Source organism: Sceloporus occidentalis, unplaced genomic scaffold (assembly GCF_023333645.1).
Source record: "Sceloporus occidentalis isolate IW3139 unplaced genomic scaffold, rSceOcc1.0.p SCAF_4, whole genome shotgun sequence".
Classification (NCBI taxonomy): Eukaryota; Metazoa; Chordata; class Lepidosauria; order Squamata; family Phrynosomatidae; genus Sceloporus; species Sceloporus occidentalis.
In genome coordinates this window covers 94,091,674-94,117,812 of record NW_028316984.1, presented here as the reverse complement: position 1 = coordinate 94,117,812, position 26,139 = coordinate 94,091,674, and the positions used below count along the sequence as shown (strand labels likewise).

The window sequence follows — 26,139 nt, the reverse complement described above, 5'->3', positions numbered from 1 at the left end:
CGCCAAACCATGTGGCTTCCCCCTAGCGGAAAAAGAACCTGTGAAAATCAGGTTCTTTTAAAGCCGCATGGGTGGCGTAACAAGTGCACCACTGCCACACATTATGTAAGCGCTGCACAGCCACGTGCTGACAGTGCGTGGTGCTTACATAACAATGGCGGCACCCATGTAAACAGGGTGCTGCCATTATTATGCTGCCGCCATACACTAGGGTTGTGGGGTGTGTGGTTGCTCTGCAACCATAGTACGTGGCCAGGCCGGTGCAAAGTGCTGTTTGGACCACACCCATGCTAGGAAAGGTAGAAGGTAGGAGAACGAAAGGAAGGTGGCTAGATTGAATCAGGGAGGTCATGACCTGAGCATGCAGAACCTAAGCAGAGCAGTGGAGGATCAGGGGTCTTGGAGATGTCTCATCCACAGGGTTGCTGTGAGTCGGAATTGTCTGGAGGCCAGTTAACAACAACAACATAGCTTCAAATGTTTTCCCCAGCGGTAAAATCTGCAGAATTTGTAAATGAAGCTTATTTGTTGCAGTGTTTACCCTTTACTTTTCTTGTTACTTTGTGAGTTTGTTTATTGGTTTATTGGTTTTATTTGCCCCCTTTATCCAAAATGGGATTCAAGGTGGCTCTGTTTAGAGAACGTGTATCCAGTGCCAGTCCACATGTCTGAGACCTTTTTAGATGGAAAGCCTTTTGCTTAGTACCTTATGCAAGAAGGGAAAATTCAAGTCCAGAAGTGTGTTACTAATTGTGCACAGTGTTGTTTGGTGTCTTGTAAAACATTGCCCAATGATATTTGTTAACTGAATTTACAAAACAGCACCTCTGTCAGACTGTCTTATGCACATAACCATAGTAGGAGATCTGAATTCTTCCCTTCTTAAAAATGCATTCCAAAGTGAAACTGTGCTAAAATTTCCTTACAGTTTTGTCACAAAAAATTAGCTTGATTTGAGGAAATGGAGGTGTCTCTTTAGAGTTTCTTTCAAATGTTAATTAATTCAGGGGTATTTACAGTTAAATTTCCTTTAAAGTGGTGGTAATTATTGACTGGTACCAGTGTGTTGCTTAGTAATGCAGTAACTGATACATCCTGAAGTGTTTTTCTGCAAATACATTATCTTGCTGCTTTATTTTTGTTCCTAGAATAATTTCTAAAACAGGCATTTCTATTAACTTTTTAATGTGCAGTCCTTACCAGCTGCCATGATGATGCAGCCCCAGCCAGTGGTCCTGATGCCCACAGTGTATCAGCAAGGAGTTGGATATGTACCTATAACAGGTATGTTTCCCCAGCTTTCTCTTTTTGAATATGAGCAGTAAAAACAAGCTCTTGAACACTGCTAAATTACAGAGATAAACAAGCTCTATTCACCAAAGTACCCTGCATATAAAATGTAGTATTCAGTATGAAAGTATAATTTGCAGGATAAATGGATATTTGCATACTTTTGTTTTTTATGGATTTTCTGGGAATTGGAGAGTGTCATGAATAGATTACAGTATGTGGGTGCAGCATTATGAGCAAGAGCCACAGTTTTCACTCTCCCATCCTTGTTCCTTTGTCAGTGCAGATGCCAGGATGAGCTTAGAAGCATTCAGTGATTAACTGCTGCTTGCAGTGTTGTCTGAAGTCTGACAGTGTTAAGGTTTAACTACCGTATAAGTTGAGAAATTTATGCCAAAAATTGACCCTAAAATCTGGGGTCGATTTATACAGGTCAATACAGTTGCCATGGGTTGAGATCAACTGGAGGGCAGTTAACAACAACAACAACAACAAACTGTAATATTGCTCATAAAGGTCCTTTAAAAAGCAGACACGATGCCTCACTCTCAGTGCCTCGGCAGTGACTGCTGAAAGACCTGCATGGCATGGGTTTGGAGGGGGAGGGGATTCCTTTCTCAATCTGATCTCCAGTCCTTTCCACTTCCTCATCCTTGCATTTCCCCATTTCCCCTCCAGTTTAAGATGATCTCCAAACCTTTGCGTCTCCTCCTCTTTCTCCTTCCATTTCCCCATTTCCCTTCCACTTTCAAGCCAATTTTAAAATCTTTCCTTCTCCTTGCATTTCCCCTTTCCCCTCCATTTGCAGCCCAATCTCCATACCTTTTCTTCTCCTCCTTCTCCTTGCATTTCCCCATTTTCCATCCACTTGCAGCCTGATTTCCAAACCTTTGCTCCTCCGCCTCCTTGCATTTCTCCATTTTTCTTCAACTTTAATCCAATCTCACACTTTCCCTCTTCCTCCTCCTTGCATTTCCCCATTTTCCATCCAATTGCAGCCCAATCTTCAAACCCTTGCTTTTCCTCTTGTTCCTCCTTCTTGTGTTTCCTCTGACAACCGAACTTCTCTTTTTTTTCCTGCACTTCCAACCCGGTCTTAAAACTTTCTGTCTCCTAAATTCTACCCTCAACTTATCTATGAGTCATATCAAAATCCATTATTTTGGCCCTAAAACCTTCCCTCGACTTATACGTGAGGTCGACTTGTACACAAATATATATGGTATGTTAGTAGAAACAAGCCGGCTTCAAACCACAGTTAGTTTTCCACTAATCTTAATTAATCTTAATTTAGATCAATCACAATTTATCTGTGTTAAGTTTATGTGGCAAGCTATGGCTAACTGAAAGGAGAAGTGAAAGTTTTTGGATTCCCCTTTGTGGCTGCACTAGTGGAGAGGCCTGTAGTTCTGAAACTCATTACATCTTGTTCTTGTAGTGCTAACTTAAGCATTGTGTCCAACCAGGCACTAAATGGTGCACTTAATGTACCATGTTTTTTGTTTTGCTTTACTCTTAAAACTGGTTTCACAGGTTCAAACTATGCCCAATAATAGGCAAATACACTTCCTGTCCATGCAACCAGCATACTTCCAACAGAAGTAGAGTATGTATATTTTTTCTGTGACTCTTGTAGACATGTTGGCTTGTGTCCATGAAAAGTCTGACTGTACTTGGTATAGTTTTATAGTTGCTTTAAAAAATGCTTCAGGTATTTGTATAGGAAAAGGAAAGTTTCTCCAAATAGCTCCAATTTGTACACGTAAAATTAGTTTTGATCAGGGAAACAGTTTTTCTCTCTTATGAAGGGAAAGAAATCTTCCTTTAATAATGAAATGGATTATACAAAGTCTCTGTAATCTATTCATTTTCATTACTTTGTTAATTTCTTTAGGTCTAGATGACAGGACAAGGAAACTGAATAAATTTCCCATCTCTTGCTTACCATAGATCACCACTTCTTCCATTATTTTTCTATAACTCTTGGGCTCCCTATGCTGAATTGAGCTCTGTACCACCATGCTAAAAGTTTCTCCAGTTTTTCTTCAGAAATTATTTTATGTGGGCTTTGGTGACTTCCACCTGCAAAATTCTTCTCGTTCTTTTTCCACTATGCTTATATAATGTTATTCTACACAAGAATAAATATTTTATTGTGTTTTGTTCAATATGCTACCGTTCTTTGTCAAAATTCCTGTATAGTGTACAAGATTCATTACAACTGCATAAGTACTGCATAATTTTTTTAAGTAAAACTTGGAGCCCACTTGTTATGTGCGTTACGTTAATGGCATCACCTTGGACCTGTTGCAGTAACATATTGGTAGCAAAAGCAATTCTTTTAGCAAAGTTGTAACATGCTCAAGTAGCAACATGGCCTCTAAATTCTGTACTAGGTGCTATTTTCAGAGCATACTCAAGGGAAGTGTATTGCAAATATCCAATCTTGAGGATATCAGTGCATGGGTAACCATGTTCAGACTGTTCTTATTCAAGAACTGCTACAGATGTCATGTTACTTTTTAGGTGGAGGGGTACTTTATTTTGTATATTTAGGAGTTCACAAATTAATACATATTACAAAGAAAATATTATATTTTCTAAATATATTTAAATTTGCTCTGCAACAGTTATATTGAATTCTTCCTGATTTTATATTCTCTTTGCTCTAAATTCAACCCATTATTAATTAGTCTCTTTCTTGTTTACATGATGCATTTTGTTTTATGAGAATTGTTCTGCTCTTAATTCTTTCATCTTATCTTCCATACTTGAGTTGATGGAGTTATCTTCTTCTTTAACTTCTTTAGCTTGCCTTGTGTACCTATATTGCCAATTCATGAAACCCCTTCTTTATTTTTCCCCACTTCTTTATCCTTATTTGTTGTATTTACTGATACAGCATGCACTAATCTTAGTCTAATCTTAGATTTAGTATTCTCTGTTTTGTAATTTCCTTTGTTAAGAATATTAAGTGCTCCACTTTTATTACAATATTCTATTATTTTATTCCATTCTATCTCTGGTTTTCCTGATGATTTACCATTTATCCAATTCATCAGTTTGGCCATTTTGATAGCGTCCAACAACTTTATTAACCACTAATCTATTGTTGAGATGATTTCCAGTTTTGGGCGAGTAAGATTCTGGATGATAGATATCACGTTACCTGGAATTGGTAAAAGTCACTCTTAGCCAACAAGTCTACCTGGGCCTGCAGTGGTATGTTAATTCCAGATTGTCAACTTGATCCTCCAGGTCAAGTACAATTGTTTTCAGAAGAAATTTTCAGTTATAGCATATAGTACAAACAGCAAAGGATTGAGCTATCTGAAGTTTGAGAATAAGTTTTTGAACAATTTGTGGTGCATTTCATGTTGTATTTAAAAACTCCAAATAATGATTCCAATTGTTAGAGTTGAACGGGAGGTGGGAGATTACCAATAAACTGTGCTTTTATATTTTGATTTAACTAAAGTAAAATTGGACTATTCAGTGTGCCAAATATGGAAAATGTTCCTTCCTGTCTGTCATTTAGCAAATTCAGTTCTGTTCTAAAAAGGGAAGATATAACTTCATAGTGTTCAACATGGAATTACTCTTTGTTAAACAACTTAATTCTGCAATTACTTCCAAAGTCTTGTATGTGTATGTAGGGTTTCTTCAGTGAGTGAATAAATATTATATTGCCAGCAGTAGGTATTTAATGATATCCACTGAGCTTCAATAGCATATTTACTTAAGCCTCTCTTATGAATGAGATTAAGATGTTCCCTTTGTCAGTTGGTCTTTTAATTTAGTTTATACGTCACTGGTATCTCATCTTTGGATCACTGGTTACAGTGAAAATACAGTCCATATCTGAGGAAAATGGTTAATTATTATATAGTATTTAACCATTTCCCTCAGATATGGACTGTATTTTCAATTATTATATAGAACTTAGTAAACAAAACATACTAAAAAACCCCAGCCTTTTCAGTTTAAAAACAGAAGATATGAACTGCATTTTCACTGTAATGAAAGAACCAAAGAGCTATCAGGGATGTACAGTGGGCCTGTGTCATATGCGGCTTTCAGCATATGCTGAAAGCCATTCTGGGTGAAGGAGCGGGGCGTCCCATAAGGAATAATGGGGCGTTTGCATGGGGAGTGCACGCGCCACCGCATACACAAGCCCCATTCATTTAAATGGGGCTCGAGCATAGGCGGAATTCCCTTTACATAGGGGAGTCGGGAACGGATCCCCCGCGTAAAGGAAGGGCAGACTGTATAAATGTACCTTAGAAAATCAGTGTTGCCACCACCCACTAAATTTTTTTTCTGACAAAAAAAGCCAGAAAAATTGGAGGGAATGAAGTATATGCAGCATGCACTTTCTTATGAAACTTAGGCCTGTTACAGCCAGCCAAAATAAAGCTGCTTCGAGTCACAGTGGAGCTATGCTGTTTCAATGATGCATGCGTCCTAAGAGTCCAGAAGTCGCACCAAAGCCACGCTCCAGCCCTAAGGACTGGAGCGTGGCTTTGGTGCGGCTTCTGGACTCTTAGGACTAGGGTTGCCATAAGCCGGCTGGGGGCGGGACAATCCCGGGTTTTGACCACTAGGGGGCGTCCCTGCACGGTTTCCTCCTTGTCCCGGGTGGATGAGGTTGCCTTTGCTGGCCCTTGCAGAGCTGCGCGCAGGGCTAATGAGGAGGACTTCCTCCTCCTCAGGCTGGGTTCTCCAGGCCTCAGCCTGTGAGGGCTGGCAGGGGGCGGGGCTGTTCCAGCCCCAGTCTGCCCCCATTGGCCAGCCAGACTCAGGAGGAGGAGTTCCTCCTCTGTTGGGCTGGGCTGCAGCCAGAGGGGAAAGGAAAGGGCCATTTCCTTTGCCCTTTTTTGGTGCCAGGGAGGAGGAGGAGGAGGAGGAAGAGAAGGAGAAGGAGAAGGAGAAGGAGGAAGTACTGTATGTGTTTTTTACACTGTATTTTTAAAGTGCATTTTAAAGCTGTATTTTTTAAACTGTATTTTTAAAGTGCATTTTAAAGTGCCTTTTCTGTGTATTTTTGATGCTTTTAATGCTAACAATTGTCCCTTGCTTCGACAAGGATAGTGTGGTGATGATGTGATTTGAGTCAGCTTCTGAAGTTGAGAGAGTGTCACCTTCCAAAGTGTGGTTTTGGTGTATTTTTTGTGTTTTTAATGCTAACAAGTCTCCCTTGTTGTGACAATGATGGTGATGATGGTGATGGTGATATTGATATCAGCAAGCCTCTCAGGCATGGCCAATGTTAGCTGCTCTGATTTTTACAAACTCATGTGCAGTGAAAAAAAATCAAAGTCCCTTGACTAAGTACACACTTCTGAGAAGTAGAGTTGGTGCAAGAAACCTGAAACGGCAAATCCACTTCTTGTGAAACCACCTTGACATGTTCAATATGCATAGCCATGTTAAACCATGCTAAGTGTTAAACTCAAGGGGTTTGATTATGGAATAAGCCTCTGAACTATGCAAGAGGCCATGTTAAGTAAAGCCACGGGAAGTGCCCAAATGTGCTGTTGTGTGTGTTTTGGAATGGAGGGGGGTGGTTTGGGCAGAAAAGGAAGTCCATTTCTGCCATCTGACTAGGAATAACGCCCAAATGTCCTCCATTTTGATCATGCCTAAGAAACATGCATTTATATTAACATTTTTAAAAAGCATCAATTTTTTCCGCATGTCCTCCATTTTTATAAAATGTGCCCTACATTTGAAAAGGTTGTCCTACATTTGCCCTACATTTGTCCCGGTTTGGAGGTCCTGACTTATGGCAACCCTACTTAGGACGCATGCATCATTGAAACAGCATAGCTCCACTGTGACTCGAAGCAGCTTTATTTTGGCTGTCTGTAACAGGCCTTAAACTTACTTTGCCTTCATAACAAAAGTGTGCATCACATATTTTCTAGTTAGTATATAAAATACACTAGCTAGTATACTGTACTTTAAAAAATTATAGCACAGTCCTTTGTGGTTTTATTTAGTAGAAAAACCCCCTTTGTTTATTGAAGCTTATTCTGAAATGAGCATGCATGCATAGATTGCAGTATAAGTGCCATAGGAGCAAAACAGACACCCCTGATAGAGAAGTGTCCCACCGCCCCTTTCAGCGTTAGATTGGGACCGTGGCAACTGCATGCCATGACCCCAATTAGGCAGTTTGCTGGCTCAAAAAGAGGCAGCAAAATGCCACCCCTTTTAGAGCTGGCAAAAAGGGTGTCTTTGCTGCGGCAGCACCATGCCAAAGGAGCATTGTGACACTACCCACTGTGAGATTAGGTGGGTGGGATGACGCTGATGTGGTGGTGGTGTCAGGGCATGTTTCGTCCAGTCCTGGATGGGGTCACACTCTCCTCCAGTGACTGTGTTCGCAGTCTGGGGGTGCTCCTTGACTAGTCGCTCCTGATGACAAATCAGGTTAATGCGACGGTCAGGAGCGCCTGCTATCAGCTTCGGCTGATACGCCAGCTGCGCCCTTTTCTGAAAGTAAGGGACCTTGAAACTGTAGTGCACGCACTGGTAACCTCACGCCTGGACTTCTGTAATGCACTCTACTTGGGGCTACCCTTGTGCTTGGTTCGGAAGCTTCAGCTGGTACAAAATATGGCAGCCAGGCTTATTTCTGGTACATCTAGGAGGGACCACATTACTCCGGTTTTGAGGTCCCTCCACTGGCTGCCTATCAGCTTCCGGGCCCAGTACAAGGTGTTGGTTATCACCTTTAAAGCCCTAAATGGCTTGGGTCCAAGCTATCTCAGGGACCGCCTCCTCCCATACAATCCTCCCCGCGCTCTCCGCTCCTCTGGGAGGAACTTACTACAGCCTTTAAAATCTAGGCTTGCGGCGACCTCCCAGAGGGCGTTCTCTGCTGTCGCCCCCAAACTCTGGAACGACCTGCCAAATGAGATCCGTCAGTTGACATCATTAGACAGCTTTTAAAAAGCGGTCAAGACGGATCTCTTCCGGCAGGCCTTTCCAGATTAACCATCCCGGCCCGGGCTCCCTGATCCCCTCTTTCCTCTCGTGGCCCTATCTTTAGTGATGGTTGAGGATCTCCAGAGGGACACCAGGGTTTTTAGTCTGTTTTAATTATGCTTTATGTTTTGATATTGTGTTTTTAATCTGTCATATTTTTTAATACTTTCATAAGGAGGGGAGGGATTATAATGTTTTTAATTTTATATTTTACTCTGTGATATTTACTGTTGTCAACCGCCCGGATTGGTTTGCCACAGGGCGGTATACAAATAAATATATTATATATTATTATTATTATTATAAACACCACACCCCCACACTGCCCCCACACAGATGCTTCAATCCAGTCTGTTTAGCCCCTTAGTTTTTTGCAAGCAAAATGGCACATTTTGCAGCATAACATAGAGAGTAAACTAAACTGCTGCACCCCGTCCTTCCTAAGAATCTGTATCTTGACTTTTGCGATCTGAAAAGTAGTTTTAAAAAAGCTGGGAGGCAAAACTCTAGTAATAAACAATTATTTGTACAGCAAATGTCTCATACAGTCACAATATTAAGGGCTATCAACCTGTTTGGATATTGAAAGTTAAAAGTTAAAACTTTGTAAAAACATCAACAACTTTTGACTGTTTGCTATCTCTGCAAGTATAATCAGGAATTTAGCCTGTAACTTGATAAATTGTGTGTGTGTGTGTGTGTGTGTGTGTATAATAAAATTTATTTGTATCCCGCCCCTCAGAACAATCGGGGCGGCTAACAAAGTTAAAAATACAAAACATATAAAATCCCTGGTACCCTCCCCTATATATATAAAAGTCTGCACATCCTGAGTAAATGAAATCTTGTATTTAAAAGCTAACTTCCAGGGGAGACCATGTCTTCAGTATTTCGCAGAATTGTTTTTCTAAAGGGAAGAAAATGAGTGTAGGCCACAAAAAAGCCCCAGGCCTAGGTTTTTTCTTTTCCTCCCAGGTCTTTGCATTTCTGATCCTGAGTTAGCAGATAATTATATACATGCATGTGGAAGTAGGCGTGAACTGTAAGCAGAAAGCTTAGAAGGAAATGTAAAAAGTCTAGATAAGGAAATTGCTACAAAGGCACCAGATTTAGCACTAGGGAGTAGTTACTTTATCTGCTCTGCTGCTTAGTTTCAGTTGCTGTCTGCTAACATCATCTAACTATTCAATGTCATTCAGCTTTTCCATGATCTGTTGATATTTTGTGGCTACAAATGAGAAATATTGATAGTTTGAAGTAGCATCTTAAAGACATTGAGCCTCTTGATCTCAGCTAAAACTAATTTCTAAGATTAAAATATTATTGTATAGTTTATATACTAGGCAGTTAGTAAAAGTTAAAGTCATCACGGGCTGGTGGATAATCTTAGTGAGAGTAGGTTTATTTTATTTGTCTATAAGTTGTGGAATAATGGTTAACTTATTTTTTCCAATAACACATTTGGATTATTTAAAAGAATGCTATGATGAGGTGAAGGTCATGGAGGTTTGAACTTTGCCATGGGAATTAGAATTTGCCATGGCTGCATTTGATACTTTCGAAAATTATAGGGAATTGAAATATTCTCAGGAAGAAAATATTTTGTGCAATCTAGTCAATACTAATGTTAGAATATTATCTCTCAGGTTCAGTATGGATCAGATTTTGCCAGAATATGGTAGATTATTATGTAGAGAGCAGCAGTGCACAGGCAAGCCCTGCATCCAGTGTCCTTAGGATTGTGGGTTCATCTATAAACTGTTGCATTCAGAACTCAGATCTTAAAAAAAGGTGTGGTAAGTGCAATGAGCATATCAGACCTAAGCCCCTTGGTGTGATTTGGAACACACTTAGAAAACCCTTTCAGACTGACACAGTGAATGACATTCAGTTCAGGACTTCCCCATCTACAGCTCAGTTTGGAGATTGTTGTTATTCTGTTTTGTCTCTGTTCTTATTTTGAGGTAAGTTTTTGCAGGAGGAGAAACTTAGCACTGCAAGATATTTCTCAACTGGGAAAGGAAAGAGTAGAAAGGGACAAATAGAATCAAGAGATAAGGATGTCAAGGATATACACGAGATTATATGGAGTTACTTTAGTCTAAAGGAAAGTCAGTTGATGAATGTCAAAAAATAGATCCAGATGTGGATGGGAAGAAGGGTGGAGGGGAGACTGGCATTACAAAAAAGGCAGGTACAAAGTTTTGGGAAATACATTATCCATACCATGGAAAATTGGACATTACCTAATCATTTCACAGCATATATTGCCATTGGCAAGTGAGGATCACTTAACGTGTTTAGTGAGTTAATGATCCATAGTGTTATATGTGGCAAAATCATGGAATTTAAGATCTGAAGTGTGTGTGAATTTTACCCACTGTCTTCCTTCAAGGATATTTTCTAGTTCAAAGTAGAATAATATCTGTTTTCCATGTCTTATTCCTTTCCCACACTTTCATCTGTCCTCAGGGCTTGAATACTTTGCTCTGGGTAAGTCCTTTTAATTCCTTTTTGCATTCCATGCCACTGGAACAAGAATGCTGCATGAGGTTGTGCAAACTGCTTTTTATTTGTATGCAGTATGTTCCAATACAGGACACTGCAGGTGGATGTCACAATACACAGAGTCTAGGAATTTTATACAGTATTTTAATCTATTTCGTCTGAATAGGAAACAAGTTGTATTTTTTTTAAAAAGAAAAACCTTATGACAATTCATCGAAGAAATGATCTCACACCCACAAATATTACAGAATATTTGTTTACCCATTAAATGTATATGAATAATTCTTCCAGTCTTTTCCCTCAGTGTTCCTGACAATAATATACCTAGTTCTCACCACTATACCATAAACAATAGTACAGTGGGCCCTCGCCTTATGCGGGGATCCGTTCCGGATCCCTCTGCGTAAGGCGAATTCCGCCTATGCTCAAGCCCCATTGTAAACAATGGGGCTCGTGCACGGCGGCGCACGGGGCACAACGGGCGCATGCACCCATTCAATTGAATGGGATGCGCTGGCCCGCGGCTTGAGTGTGTATGCTCAAGCTGCGTAAAGCGCGCCTGTGTATGACGTGGGCGCGCTGTATTAGCTTATGCATCCTTTCTGCTAGCATTTAGAGTTCCTTTCATACTCATTTAACATTTCATCATTTGATTGATTTAACTCATATATTTTGTATGATAAAATAACTCGTTTTAGTAAAAGGTGTGGAATCAACTGAGGTTAGAAGATATTTAGCTCTTGTGATGTGAATTTGACCTACCTTTATGTTTTTAGGGTGATTAAAGGGGTTGTGGCCTATACATAAACCTGTACAAAAGGATGGTGATGGCAGAACAGCTTCTTCACAAGAAAGATACCTGCCTTTCTTGAGGATACACAGTTCAAATAATTTTTGAAATATGTGGTATTAGATACTTCTATTTCACTGTCATTCTTTGAAAGGGGAGGTGGTGTTTGAATGTTCATTGTCATATCACTGAAAAAGAATTTTATCATTGAACAAATCCTGCATTACCAGTAGAACCTTGCTAGATATATATTCATGTCTAATCTCATCATGCCAAAAGCACTACAGTGCCAAATTATACCTGTTTTCCTCTGGCATTTTCATTATATTTCTGTGCACATTTTAGGGGCTGGTCCCTTGTTGTGTTGCTTCTGAGGGGACTTGTGTGTTCAGTACAGAAAAGCATTTCCAAAAACAAGCATGATATTGCCAGAGTTGTCAAGCAGCACAACAAGTCATGGGCTTATATCTTATATCACTAATCATAATTAAAAGTGTGAATGTGACCTTTGCCATACAGTTGGCCTTCCTTATCCACGGATTTTTTATCCACGGATTCAAGCATCCACGGCTTGAAAATATTTTTATAAAAGTATAAATTTCAAGTATCAAACCTTGATTTTCCCATTTTAAATAAGGGACACTATTTTGCTATGCTATTGTATTTAATGGGACTTGAGCGTACATGGATTTTGTTATTCATGGGGGGTTCCAGGAACCAAACCCCAGCGGAAAACAAGGGTCCACTGTATAAGCTTATACTGTTTCCACTTGCAACCATTTTTCTTGGTTTATGGGGGGAAATTGTGCTGAGTAAGGTGCTTGTAGCACAGAACAATCTAATGATTGGTTGTTGAATATTTTTAGTAAGGAGAAAATTGTGTGTGACATGGGTTTTGGGAACATATCAACAAACCATTTTGTTGATTTGTTTGTCACTTGGATTTTATGTCATCTACTTGCCTCTTAGCTTTTGATCATGTTAAGTTTGTAGGCATTACTAATTTGCTCACCCCCCATCCCATAAACCAGAAAGATCTTTTTGGTTTGGGGTTCTCACCAAGAGCCCAGGGTAGTTAACAACTTCCATAAAACACATTATAATACAAGCATTGCTCAAATGCTCATTGTAAGATAATAATATACGATGGAACAAACTTGACACCTATTTCCTGGAAGCTTGCCCAAATAAACGTGTTACCCAAATAAATGACAGCAGGGTGGCAACCAAATCTCCATATAGTTCCAGAAATGAGGTGAAAGGCTACATGTGGCTAGAATTATCATAGCTGTCAGGCAAGTCATGCACAGCCATAACCACCTTGTCATTATTGAAATCACCTGGCTCTCCAGTGACAACTTTGAATTGAAGAATATTGCCAGAGTATGTATCTGCTTTGTCAAGGGAAGTGCTGACCTACTTGGAACAGGCTGTTTACCTAATTCCTAGACCCAGAAACAAATTACTCACAGTATCTTCTTGTTATCACCTTTCAGTTTATTTGCAAATGTGAAGCTTTTGATAGGTACCCAGTGCTTGAACTGGAATGCAAACTGCACCTAACTGGTGAACACACTTCATTAAAAGTTTATATTATATCAGTGGTGCATATGCCTGCTAATGTGCTTCTTTTTTAAAACAGCTACATGTTTGTTACTCTTCTCAGGGCTGCTGTGGTAACATGGAACTTGTTAGTTTCCCTAGTACCATATTTTCCGGTGTATAAGACAAATGGGCATATACGACAACCCCCAACTTTTCCAGTTAAAATATAGAGTTTGGGATATACTCACCGTATAAGACTACCTCTCTTCCAACGCACATCAAATAAAAATTTAAAAAACATCAGATTTGATTTCAATATGGTAATTTTAATTCAAATACTTATGACATGCAGGTACGTAGCAGGAAAACTTGTTGTATACAAAGCCTGCTTGGATTGGTCAGCTCTCCCTGCCTGCTCAGCCCTCCCTGTCTCCAAGACTATCAGAGCCGGTAGTACAAACACTGCTCTTTTGTCCAGACCTCAGGCGTCCCAGACGCTTGCAGCTTGCTCCTCCCTTCACTTACACCTTCCTGGTGAGGCACCCCCTCACCTTGTCATTAGGACCGCGTTAAGTCACTTTTTCCCACAAATCCTGGTGAGTGGATTTTCTTCTACTGTACTTGTACAGTGCCACCCTTGCTGCTTTCATACGGTTGTTGCATGCAGTGGGAATGTGGCTGTGGCCGTTTTTGAGCTTACCCCACCATATACGGCGACCGCAGATTCTCCAGTTCGGTTCGGAAGTTTCTGCACCCACCCTTTAAGACGACACCCAGCATATAAGACAACCCCCGACTTTTGAGAAGATTTTCCTTGGTTAAAAAGTAGTCTTATATGCCAGAAAATAAAGTAGTTATCATCAGCTTCATAGCCCTCTGATTACTGCAGCAATGTGTTTTGCAAGCTCCATGTATCATGTTATGGTAAAAATGAGGAGAGAGGAATGGAAATTACTTGTGCTGCGTTTCCTTATTCTCCTTTGTAATGTTCCAGTGTTGATTGTAGTACAACACATTATTGGACTCACCATCAGAAAGTGAGTATTGTGACATCCTCACTGTTAACTGCAGTACAAAATGCCCAGTCAAGTGCCTTGAGAAAGTGCTCGTTGAGTAAAATATCCAGTGTCCAGTATTTTGGATGAGGAGAGAAGATGATGAAATAATATGATACTTAGAATTTTTATCTTGCTATGTAATGTTTTTAATCTCTAGCATAGCATGGTCTTGGCAGAAGAAAATCTAAAGGGAAAAAAAATCAGTAGCATTCAGATGAGATACTGAGATGGTAATGAAAGTTAGCTTTTCTTTTCCTGTTTGTGGCATTAGAAGATATTGTACAGATAAAATATTCATAGCATGGTTTCACTTAGGGAATTGCAGGGCAAAAAGGTGTAGGACTGGGAAGGCACTTGACTGTGCTTGAATATTGTTTTTAAATTCAGTAATATTTTCTGTACCACGTGAATGAGTTTATTTTGTACCCCTTTTGCACTGCTTGTCCATAAATAGGGTTCACTGGCTATAAAACACACTGCTATTTTATATGTATGTTTCATTGAGTGCCATTGCTTATGCTTGAATGTTTTGTTTTGTTTTGATTTTTGGCTGCAGCCGTGCTATTGCATTGGAAACCAAGTCTGCTTTCTAAAATTTAAAGTACATTCTTTGTAAACAGGAGGAAAAAACAGGCCACCAACAATCTGTGTACAAGCATTGATTATTCAATACTAGTACTTACCTGTTTTGATTCAGGGAGACTATTTGGTGAATAACTCAAGTGACTACCATGATGAAAATGACATTTTAATAACTGTTTTTCTTAACTGGCAATATTAATATTTCAGATTATTTCTAGCTGTTTCCCTCACACATGAGACACAGAACAAATGTGAACATTTTTTTTAAGGTGGCCCAACAAAAAATGCTGAAATGTTAATTTTAGCACTTTTAATACTCTGTAAATCCCTGGGCCAAGTTTTCTAAAAGAAAATGTGCTACATCCGATCAAAGTACTCTTCATGTTCTGATTGTACTCCAGAAGGTTGCTTGTAAAATTCTGTAATCCCAGTTCTGCTCCTTCTGTGTAGAAGTACACAACTGTCCATAGCAGCTCTCCTCAACCTGGCACGCTTCAGATTTTTTTGGCTCACAACTTCCTTTGTCTATTGTAATATGTTAAATTGACTGCAGGAGCTAATGGCGGGTTACAGACGGGCAAAAAGGGGTGTGTTCATGATGTCATGAAGGTATAGCCTTCAGACGGCCCTTACCTGAATGCCGCCATGAACACGCCGCCCGCACGCCCCAAGCGGGAAGAAGCAGCATTAAAAAGGTGCTGCTTTTCCCCGCTTCTTTCTATATGCTGCGCAGCTGCGCAGCTCCGTCTATAAGCTGCTGCACCGGTACGCCAGAATTGTTACGCCACTAATTTAAGTTGCCCATTTAAAAGCTCCGTGTCTGCTGCGTTGCATAATGAGTCGGGGTCCTGGAACATGCGCAGTTTGCACCGAGGCTCTAATTAGAGCGTCAGATGCCATGCAGATGTGGAAGCTGCAGCACAGCTGCACTCTATTTTAATGCTCGTAACCCTAACCCTAACCCTAACCCTAGAGCAACATGTACGCATGCGCTGCTAGAATTGGGGAAAGTTTGGAATTTAAAGTGAACCCCTACACACATTCTTGTGCCATTTTCACCTAACAATAAAAAACCCCTAAAACTTTAATTATTTACATATGTACAAGGGAGGTGATGGGGGATGGCAGGGGGACAGCGGTGGCAGCGGCAACAGCTGTGGCTGTGCATTGCAGATTCAGCAAGAGCGTGGGGACCAAAGGAGAGGAGGCATCCATGATGCTGGTGACACTACCAACGTGGAAGCGGACAAGTATGCCAACACCAGCTGATCACCAGCTGGCAGGAGACCACCATTGTTCTTGGGCAGGGCGAGAGAAAAAGTTTAAAGGGGCCTGGGCGCTTTAAATGTGCACATAGGCTTTCTGCTGCCGGTGCTGAGCGCCGCAGCTGCGCATCCGCCAGCCGGCAAAAGAAAAAAAAAGCCCCGTTTTTGGCTGCCCGTGCAGAAGCTGCCTCTCTCTTTGCAGCGTCCTCCGAGGCGACGGTATGGAAACTGCGGGTCAGAAACGGCCCCAGGTGAGGCGTCTTCACTACCCCCAGTGTGGAAGCCCCATACACCTGAGCCACGCCCCCGGGGCGGGCGGTCTGGAGGCTTCGTATTCAGCAGAATACACCTCTAAGACGTCTTCCCCTGCCCGTCTGGAACCCGCCAATGGAAGTTGCAGTCCAAGACATCTGAAAGGTACCAAGTGGAGGAAAGCAAATCTAGCATCATGCAACTTAGGTTTTGCAGAATGTTCTACAGAATTTACTTTTGGCTTTGTGGCTGATTGGATTGCCATGTATGTTATCAGTTAGAATATTATATTCAAACATCTTCTGCCATTACAAGTTTCTCTAAACTAATATTCTCGATGAGTTCTTTAGCCTCCCCCAGTCATTACGATGATCATACATTTCCCCTATGTATTTGTAAAGGTATATCTCAATTCTCAGTCTTATTTGTTGTGTGTGTGTGAGTGTGAAGCACCCCTTTGCGAATCTGATGCAAACTATAGACCCTTTCCCTAGAAAAAAATTCACATAGATACACAGAGACAAATTTTTGCAACGTATTTTATCAGATTAAGTGGATTTCCTTTACATAGACAAGTATTGAATGAAAATTTGAATGAACAGTTTAAAAAACTTAATTTTTAACCTAAAAGTTTTTAACGAAAAAAATAATAAAGCACATCCATAGACCTAAAGTTAAAAGCCCCTGCTCTGCATTAAATTAAAGCAAATTAAAAGCAGCATAGATGCCATTTCAGCTCAGAATATACTTGTTTTAATTTTGGCCTTTTACTAATGCCTTTTACCAGCAATAGTAATTGGGTAAATTTGTGAAGGCATTAATACTTTTGGCTTAATTGATATACTTCATAACATTTGAGCCGTGAAAACTGTGGCTATTAAGTGAGTCTGTTGATTTCTTCTTGATAATGTATTCTAAATTATCTGCTACATCTCTCAGGATGAAATGAGAATATTTGCTACTTACAAATGGGCATTTTACATTTGCTTCAGAAAAATAATTGCTGAGAAACCTGCTCTTTCTCTCCACTTCCTTTTCAATGCTCTGGTTCCTTCCTTAGACACCATTATTTATTCCCAGGGATTCAGGAGTCCAGAGCAGCAATAAATTCCCTTTTCATCCTTTTACTCTAGTAAAATAGGAGGCTGATCATAGGGCCAGATTCTCACATGACTTCAGTTCTCGGGGAAGTATCAAGTTAATCATCATGAGAAGTTGGATCCATAGCTCTTACACTTTTATTTATTATCATTTCTAAACAAACTTCCTTTGTTCTATCATATAGGTCCAGTGTACTTTAAGATAGAAAGGTATGTGAGGTGTGAGTGCAGCCAGACAACCTTGGTTTCCTAAACTAGTTACACACATTGCTTGCCATATTTCTCCTATATCATTGATATCATGATCCAGCCTTTAATCTAGGCTATCTGCTTTGATTACACACATACTTTGAAGGCTATGAAAAACACAGGTATAGGTGCAACTCTTAATTGTTTAGGAGGCTACATGGTAGATTATTTCTGAAGTATTTCAGTACTTCTGAATTTCTGAAATACTTCTGAAGTATTTCTGAAATACTTCAGAAGAAGTATTTCAGATTGTTGGCCATAGTAGCCATTTTCTTTTAGATACTTGGAGTTTTACAGCCTTGTAAATACCATTCAGTGTTGAATTTGTGGACTTCATGCTCTCACAGTGTGATTTCCCATATATCCCAGACAGCTCTGAAGGGTTCTCAAAACCTCAGAGGCATATGTGGTATGTGTGGAGTGGAAGTACAGCAGAGGGAGAAACCTTATCTGCCGTGGGTCTTTTATTCTGTATGTGGACTCAGTTGGATATTACCCTGCTCTTCCAAAAGACCATCAAGACCAATTGTAGAATTTGATTAAACCAATTCTTATGTATCTTTGCTTTTACACCTACAACACAGTTACATTCTCAACTGGAAGCTTCTGACCAATACTTTATACTAATTATTAGTTTTGATGTGCTAGACCTCAAGACTTGTCAGTCTTCTTCAACTATCTGTCTTTTTTTCCCCCAGGAATGCCTGCTGTTTGTAACCCAGGTATGGTCCCTGTGACAATTCCGCCTCCCGCAGTCAACCCTCAGCATGTCTGTAATGAAGAGGATCTAAAATCTATCCAGGACATGTTCCCCAACATGGACAGAGAAGTAATCCGTTCAGTACTAGAAGCCCAGAGAGGGAACAAGGATGCTGCTATCAATTCCTTGCTTCAAATTGCAGAAGAATCCTAGATCCTTCTGCACATTCCCCATGTTCACTGTTATCTTTACTTTTGATTTTGCCAAGCCAGGGATTTAGCTAGAGGAAGAACTTCCTGAGAAAGTATCTGAAGAGTTTGTTTTTTTTCTTTGATGGTGATGGTGGTTGTTGGGACACTTGCACATCTGTTTTTACATATGATTTATGAAAACCTCAGCCCTTTTTATGAAATATTAGTTCTGCCATGTATGGCTGCATTTCTGTGAGAGGCGGAGTTGGGGTTTCTTTGCTGCTCCCCATTTTTTGTGTTTCTGGGAAACACACAAGCATATACATCTAGTTTTCAGCACTATGCATTTTGCAGATAAAGGGGAGGATGTAGGTAGTGGGATGATGGGTGACTGCTGTTCCATAGAGTGTTTTTAAGAGAAGTAATTTCTGCCCCTTTCTGTGAGACACAAGGAGTTATTCCACAGTACCTTTTTTTTAGTAAACTTTGGACAGTGCAGCAGTTCATAAAACTTCCTAAGGTAGACAAACTGGTGTTTTTCTAATTCTTGCAATCATTCTAGAGAAAGTTTCTTTTTATCATCTTTATTAATTGGGCATGAATGCAATATATTTGTTTGGTTCTTTTGATGATGAGATAGTGGTTCTTGTCTGAGATGTTGTTCTGCTTCTGAAATCTACAGTCACTTATTTCTCAGGATAGAGCAGCATACTCTTGAGAGACAAAATTGTAGCTTGTTGTGCTCTTTTGTTTACCTGTATTGGTCTTGCTTCTATATAGGTGAGCTGTTTAAAAAAGTGAAAACAGAGGTATGACATACTGAAAAACTTGACATCTTGATTTAATAATCATGCTTCATGGTTATCAGTCATCATAAAATAATGTTTTGAGAAGAAATTGGCTTCATTTTTTTTTTTTAGGCACGATTTTCAATTTTTTAGTAGAATATACACTGTAATTCATTGCATGCCCAGTGACTTCTTTCCATCAGAGCTGAACCTTACAAAACAATCCATTGTTCCAAATGAGACAAACCAAACTTAAATACAATCCCAATAGATAAGAAGATAAGCATTGTACATATTCATTGTGTATTGTTAGATCTGTAGAACTTTGGAACATAATACATTTTATATTTGTTTAATCAGTTTGTTTTTCTTTGTTTTTTAAAAAGTAAAGTAATGCACTTTAATATGCACATTTTTCTTACTATGTGCAGTTTGGCATTTTGATCATTTTAAAACATTTTAAATATCTTGTATAATTGTTAGCCGTACTTTGTCCTTCCTCAGGTGTTTGAACACAGTATAGGCTTTCAAATTGGCTGTGAATTTTATTATTTTGAAAGGAAGCGCTCATGTTTTTTCATCTTCATTTATTTTTGCTCCTTTCTCTGAAGCATTTTAAAAAGTACTCCACTAAAAAATTTAGTCCACTAAAATTACTTTTATCATATCCTCATAAATATTCCTGGCATAGCCAGCTATAGTTAAAATATTTATTTTTTTAATAATTAAAGTATAGGTAGGAAAATAATTTTTAAATACTGTACCAAAAAGTATGTGTTTTCCTTCTACCATTTGTTACTTAAAATATAACTGTCCTACTTGGGTTAGCAGACCTGCAAGTGCTAGTTTTTCCTCTCCCCTCTCCTCTCCTGTTTCTTTTAAAATTCATAGATAACAATACATAGCAATGTATTTTTTTAGAGTATACTCTAGAACACAGATGGTGAGCACATGGCACTCAGCTTACTGTTGGAATGTGATTCCCATGATATCTCACCATTGGCTGTGCTGGCTAGAGCTATTCTGAGTTGCAATCCAAAACCATCTGGAGGGCTATATATTCCCTACAGCTGTTCCAGAACCAATCTTTGTCCATCAGAAAATTAGATTATTTTGGATTCTTTTTCATACCTTGCAGTACTTCCAGATTGGCATGTTAATGAATATTAGACCTTTGTAAGTAGCATCATAGCACAGTTAATTCCTGTGATATATGTGAACGTTAGATCTTTAAACGTAATGTTGCTCAGAAGTGTTCAGTGAAAATGGCAATTGATTATTTAGAAAAAGATGGACCATTTTGCTGGAATACAGTGAGCTGCATTACTGTGCACACATTTCTAGATATTTGAGTTTATTCTGAAGTAACCATCAGACATGATTTTAAAGGCTTTCTTATAGCTTAGGGATGGCATTTAATTGTACATGTGATGCTTTTGGAGCTCAATTATAAACATGATTAGTGATATCTGGAGTTTATTCCCCTGGCAGCAGTAACCCCAAGCAATGTTTGGCTCAAAATACTCCCAGTAGTGGAAATCACAGCAGGTGATTTTTTTAAAAACTGAAGTAGCCCCTAGTGTAATCTGCCTCTCTATTCTGACTGGACCTTCAACTTTCCAAAGCATGTATTGTGTGGAAAGCTCAAGTAGCCTTTACATTAACAGGAGGTTAAGTTGGATCCAACCGAAAACCATTGAGGATGCCCTTTCATGTAAGATAGACCTAGAAACAGGAAAATTCAAACTAAATTCCATTTCCTGAAGGTCCCAACAATACCGAGCTTGTAGAAGACCCCAGGCGTATAAATAGTAGTTCTTCATTTTTATATTTTAAAATTGAAAGAGCTTTCATAGATTACTAGTAGCTACTATAATAAAATATTTCACTGTTAATATTATTTCACTATTAATATTTTTCTGTCATAATAGCAATGCACTATCGATATTAAATTAGTATTCAATTTTAATGACTACTGTGTATTTGTCATTAAAAAGGAAAAGGGGTAATTGCAAGCATGACTAGTTGTATGCATGTCTTGATAGCTGCCCAGATGAAGCCTGAACCTGCAAACAGTTTTGGAAGTTATCCCTATGAATTTCAAAAACACTTGCATCCAGTTAATTGTGAATAACACTGGGGCACATATTTCTGATGCGCAGAACAGAAAACGCGCTAGACACCTGTCAGTTAAAGTAAATGTTGTGCAGTGCACAACTCTTAATACTGTTTTTTCATATGCTCCGTTTAACAAAATGTCATCTTCAGCTTTGTACATCCCTTACTGCCTCCCTCCACAGTTCAGCTGAGGTTTGTGCTGGTGTTGGTATTAATTTCAAACCTGCCAAGAGCCTGTGAATTGTAAAGTGCAGGAATATTTTTGTCTAGCTAGATGCTTGCTACCTTCTTTACTGCCATTTGAGTGTGTGCTGATGGTTCCAAGTGTTCCCTTTACTGATATAATTGCTTGTCTTGGCTGACCTGTAATACTGTATAGAGGATGTTTTGCTGTAATAATTCTGAAGACATTGTTTTTTTTTACTGTATTGAGGTCTGTATGTTTGTCTCTTGCATTGTAAGTTCTTTCTTTCTCATTCTAATTTAATAAATGTATACCAAATAATGATGAACTGTGGTCTGTTATGGTGAACATACTTTCAACATGGTAATTCCAGAGTCTAAAAATGAATAATAAATTTGCAGTTAGTAAAATGTAGACAATTTTAGTGCAGCATTAGTAGTTTGTACTTAAATACAAAAAGACTTTCCTCAGCTACAAAGGGCTCTTTTCAATCTGCTTACTCTTAATGAAAGGTTGGCTTATTAGAAGGATAAGGTGTGTCATGTGAGAGCCACCGGCTGTTCTGTTGCACTTGAAACAGACTGGGTTTGAATCCATTCTTGATCACAGTTGCATACCCTTTCCTGCAGTCTTGCCAATTAATACAGCAGGAATAATGCTGATCTGCTTCATAGGACTGCTTCAAAGGCCAATATCAGGCCTTTGTACAAGGTCCTGCTAAGAACTACAAATTTATTTTATTTCTTCTATCTAATAATGATTACATTAAATTTATATAACCTGTAAAGCCACCATTTGTCTATGCTAGAAAGTTTCACTGCATTGGCCATCCACTGTCTCATGAGTGTGTATGTATGTATGTATTTCATTTCTTTATATCCTGCTGTTCTTCCCAGCACAGGAAACACCTAGGTTGCTTCCCACCAATTAAAACAAAATATAGCTAAACACTGTTAGCACAGAAGGTTTTTCTTTTGTTTTTTTTAAAACACAACAATTTTATGAAGAGCACAAGTAAAAACAGTTTAAGACACATTTAATTTTTTTTTAAAAAAAGCATACTATATACCATTAAAACCCCTTCTGTCCCATTAATTGAGAGTCAACAACCTATCTTAAATCAAAAGTCCTTTGACTAGCAACAGAAAGAGAGCAATGAGGGGGCGAACCTAACCTGTGTGCTCTTGCCTGTTTCTTTACCAAATGTGCCTGTGGGCGATGGGATGGGAATGACAGAAGCCTTTCTGTGAAGATCTTAAAATCCTGCCAGTCTCAAATAGGGAGAGATGGTCTTTCATGTAGTCTGGAACCAAGACATTTAGACCTTTAAAGGTCATAGCCAGCTCTTTGATTTCTGTCTGAAAACCATCAGGTAGTTGGTGAAGCTATTTCAACAAGAAAGTTATATGCGCCCTGTAATGTCCTAGTCAGCAGCCTGGCTACAGCATTTTGGACCTGCAGAATAGTTTCCAAAGGCAGACCCACAAAAAGCGTTTTGCAGTAATCTACCTGGAATGTAATCATCTATCCTGGCCTTGGAGGGATAGAAGGAGAGGCAGGCACATCTCTACTCTACCTAGAGCCAGAGTTATGTTAAAGGCCCTCCCTCCATCTTAACTGCTACTACCCTGGTTTTGGAGAGAGAGAAGAACCGTGGTATATGCTGGACTTGATCCAAACTGAAGAGCTTATTGCTTGGTTTATTAATTTGGCTTACCTCTCCTGGTTTAAATTTCAAATCGGGTTGCATCCTGATCTTATCAGAAAATTTTTGCTACCAAGTTTGCTGCCTAAATACAGCCCAGGTGCATCACCGCTTCCAGGAGCGCTCTGGTGGCTGTTTTCTTAAGCTGGAATACTCCTGGATCCAGAAAGAGCAGTGCAGAGTGCTCCGGGAAGCAAGGATGCACCTGGGCTGTATTCAGGTTGCAAATTCTGCAGCAAAAACCTGATAAGATCAGGATGCAGCCTGAATTAAAATTTAAACTGTGATAGGGAAGCCGAATTAATAAGCCAAGTGATAAGCTCCTGAAATGGATCCAGATAATGTGTTTCATCCAGGAACTCTTGGAGCTGAGAGGTCACCATATGCTCCAAAACCTTGAGACACAAAAAGGATATTGGAGACTGTCAGGAAGTTAACTATTCAAAAACAGGTGTGTTGGTCTGGAAAATCAGTAAACAAATGGATTTTGTAACACCTTTGAGACTAACAGAAAGAAAAGTTGGTAGCTTGAGCTTTCATAGATTTGAGCCTACTTCCTCAGTGCATCTGAGGTATGCTACCACCTTCTATCTTTCAGTAAGGTTTTGTGAGACCATTTGGCCTTCTCTGTCAAAGAGCTCTGGTGCCACAATAAACTACAATTCCCAGGATTCCCTAGCACTGAGCCAGGGCAATTAAAACCATCTCCAACTGGATTATTTCTGCTGTGTGTTTGGGACCTTAGTCTCAAAGGTGCTACAAGATCCCTTTGCATACTGGTAGTTAACTAGTGTGGTTGGATTATTTCCCACAATCTCTTTGGCAAAAATGGAACTCTACCTTGCTACAGTGAGGCATCCCCCACCTCTCTCCTCTTACCCACTTATCCAGTCCCTTCTGGCTGTTTGCATAAGCCAGCAAGGGCACATGTCCAGTACCCATGAGATGGTTCTCATCTCTCCAAGGATCTTGTATTGTTTTGCTCCTAACAAGCTGGAGTGGTTGATAATACCAATTTTGTATCTTTCGTTCATTTAAGGAGAGTTGCAAAATTGTTTCATTCTGTGCTTGAAGAAGCTTTTCCTGATATCCCAGGTCATCAGTAGAGCTGATCTTTTTTTTTTCAGTTGTGGGTATAAGTTAGACTTCTGTCTCCAGGATCCATAATTAGCAAGTAAGATATGTTGAAGCAAGTTGCACTTTTCTTTATGGCTAGGATTGGGCAGCAAAATGAGTTTTCTCAAAAAAAAGGCTGACTCTTGAGATAAGAGCCAAGGGGGTGTTTCTAAAAAAATATTTTAGTTAAGGCCAGGATGCAAGGGTGTATAGTCAGCCTTACATATCCACAGATTCAAGCATCCATGGCTTGAAAAGATTAAGAAATAAATATAAATTCCAAAAAACAAACCTTGATTTTGCTATTTTATGTAAGGGACACCATTTTACTACACCATTGTATTTAATGGGACATGAGCATCCATGGATTTTGGTATCTACAGATACTAAGGGCCCACTATACTTCCATTGGATCTTCTGCTTTTGCCACCAAAATTGGCACTTTTTCCTTCTTCTTCCCTCATGCAGCCCTCTGTGCCATCAAAAACATGCTCAGAGTGTTTCTCAGCCCTCTGGAGAGCCACAGGGCTGAAGTGCAGGTGTGAGAGTTGCAACTTTGCTGGTAGTAGAAGCAGTGCATTTAGCAGCAGAGAAGGGGCCGAGCATCCTGACTTCGGGTGGCTCCGCCCACTTGGCTCCTGGTAGACAGGTAGGAAACAAAGAACAAAGGAAGTGACCGGGGCCCTGGCCCCCTCGCCCTTGCGGGCGGAGCTACCCAGGAACCCCAGTCTTCTTCCTGCCTTGCACCTGGTAGGACGTTTCTCATCCAGCTCCAGAGTTCTCAGCTCATCGCTCCCCGGACCCGCCTGGCTCCTTTCTCTCTCTTCCTCAGCTCTCTCTCTTTCCTCTCTCAAGCTCCTCTAAAAAAAAAAAAAACAAAAAAAAACAGCCATCTCCTTTTCTACCTCCCGACTTTGTTTCTTCCCCCCCTTCTCCTCCCCCCCCCACCGCGGGAGACATGGCTACCGACAGGGATGCCAGAGCCACAGGGGAGCTCGCTTCCACTCTGCCCGGGCCAGCCCCGGCTTTGCCGGCTGCTCGCCGAGCGGCATCTCTATCAGCGCCCCTGGAAGTGAAAGCGCGGCCGCAGCGACCGAAGGAAGCCCTCCCTTCCGCTGTCGGGTCAAGGGACTCCCAAGCGACCCAGGTGTGGTCAGAAGAGGGAGAGCCCTCACCTTCCAACACCGGCGAGGACGTGAGTAACTCTCCCCCGCCGCCACAGATCTTGAGGTGGTTCAGGGCCTTCCTGGAGCAGGAAGCTCCCTCCACCACCAGGGCACTCCAGGGAGGGAACGAAGGCGCAGGCTCGCGATCCCGCGAGGCCAGCACGCCAGCTTGGGGGACTGCTGCCTTCCCAGGGGGGGGACCACTCCTGATGTGGCCAGGGGCCATGCTCCCACAGGCCTTTCTCCCCAGCGACTCCTTCCCAGGGGGGTGGGGGATGGCGCCGGGCTTCCCCCAGGCCAACGCGGACTTCGCTCCGGGGGCTCATGGCGGCCGCCATGCTCGCCGGCCCGCGCCCCGCCCACTTCCGGAGGACCCGGAAGTGCCCTGGCGGCACCACGTGGCCGCTCATGGGCGCCGCCATCTTGACCATGCGGCCGCCCATGGGCGCCGCCATCTTGGCCAGTCAGAGGCCAACGGCCACCGCCACCGCGGGCACGCGGCGGCGGGGCCGGATGCAGCAGCGCGGGAGAGTGGT

At 40.7% G+C, this 26,139-nt stretch overlaps 1 protein-coding gene across 3 annotated transcripts in view; it reads left to right on the top strand.

The window, feature by feature from the left end:
• The window catches only part of TOLLIP (toll interacting protein), a 52,436-nt gene extending 30,499 nt beyond the window's left edge, over positions 1-21,937 (top strand). For 2 of the 3 annotated variants that reach the window (XM_089520934.1, XM_089520936.1), the window contains exons 5-7: positions 1,194-1,284; positions 10,759-10,779; positions 18,334-21,937. In XM_089520934.1, coding sequence (XP_089377060.1) covers positions 1,194-1,284; positions 10,759-10,779; positions 18,334-18,548 — 327 coding nt within the window. In that variant the 3' untranslated portion in view covers positions 18,549-21,937. The remainder of the gene's footprint in view (positions 1-1,193; positions 1,285-10,758; positions 10,780-18,333) is intronic. The other variant, XM_089520935.1, reaches the window with a different exon arrangement.
• The last annotated feature ends 4,202 nt before the right edge of the window (positions 21,938-26,139 follow it).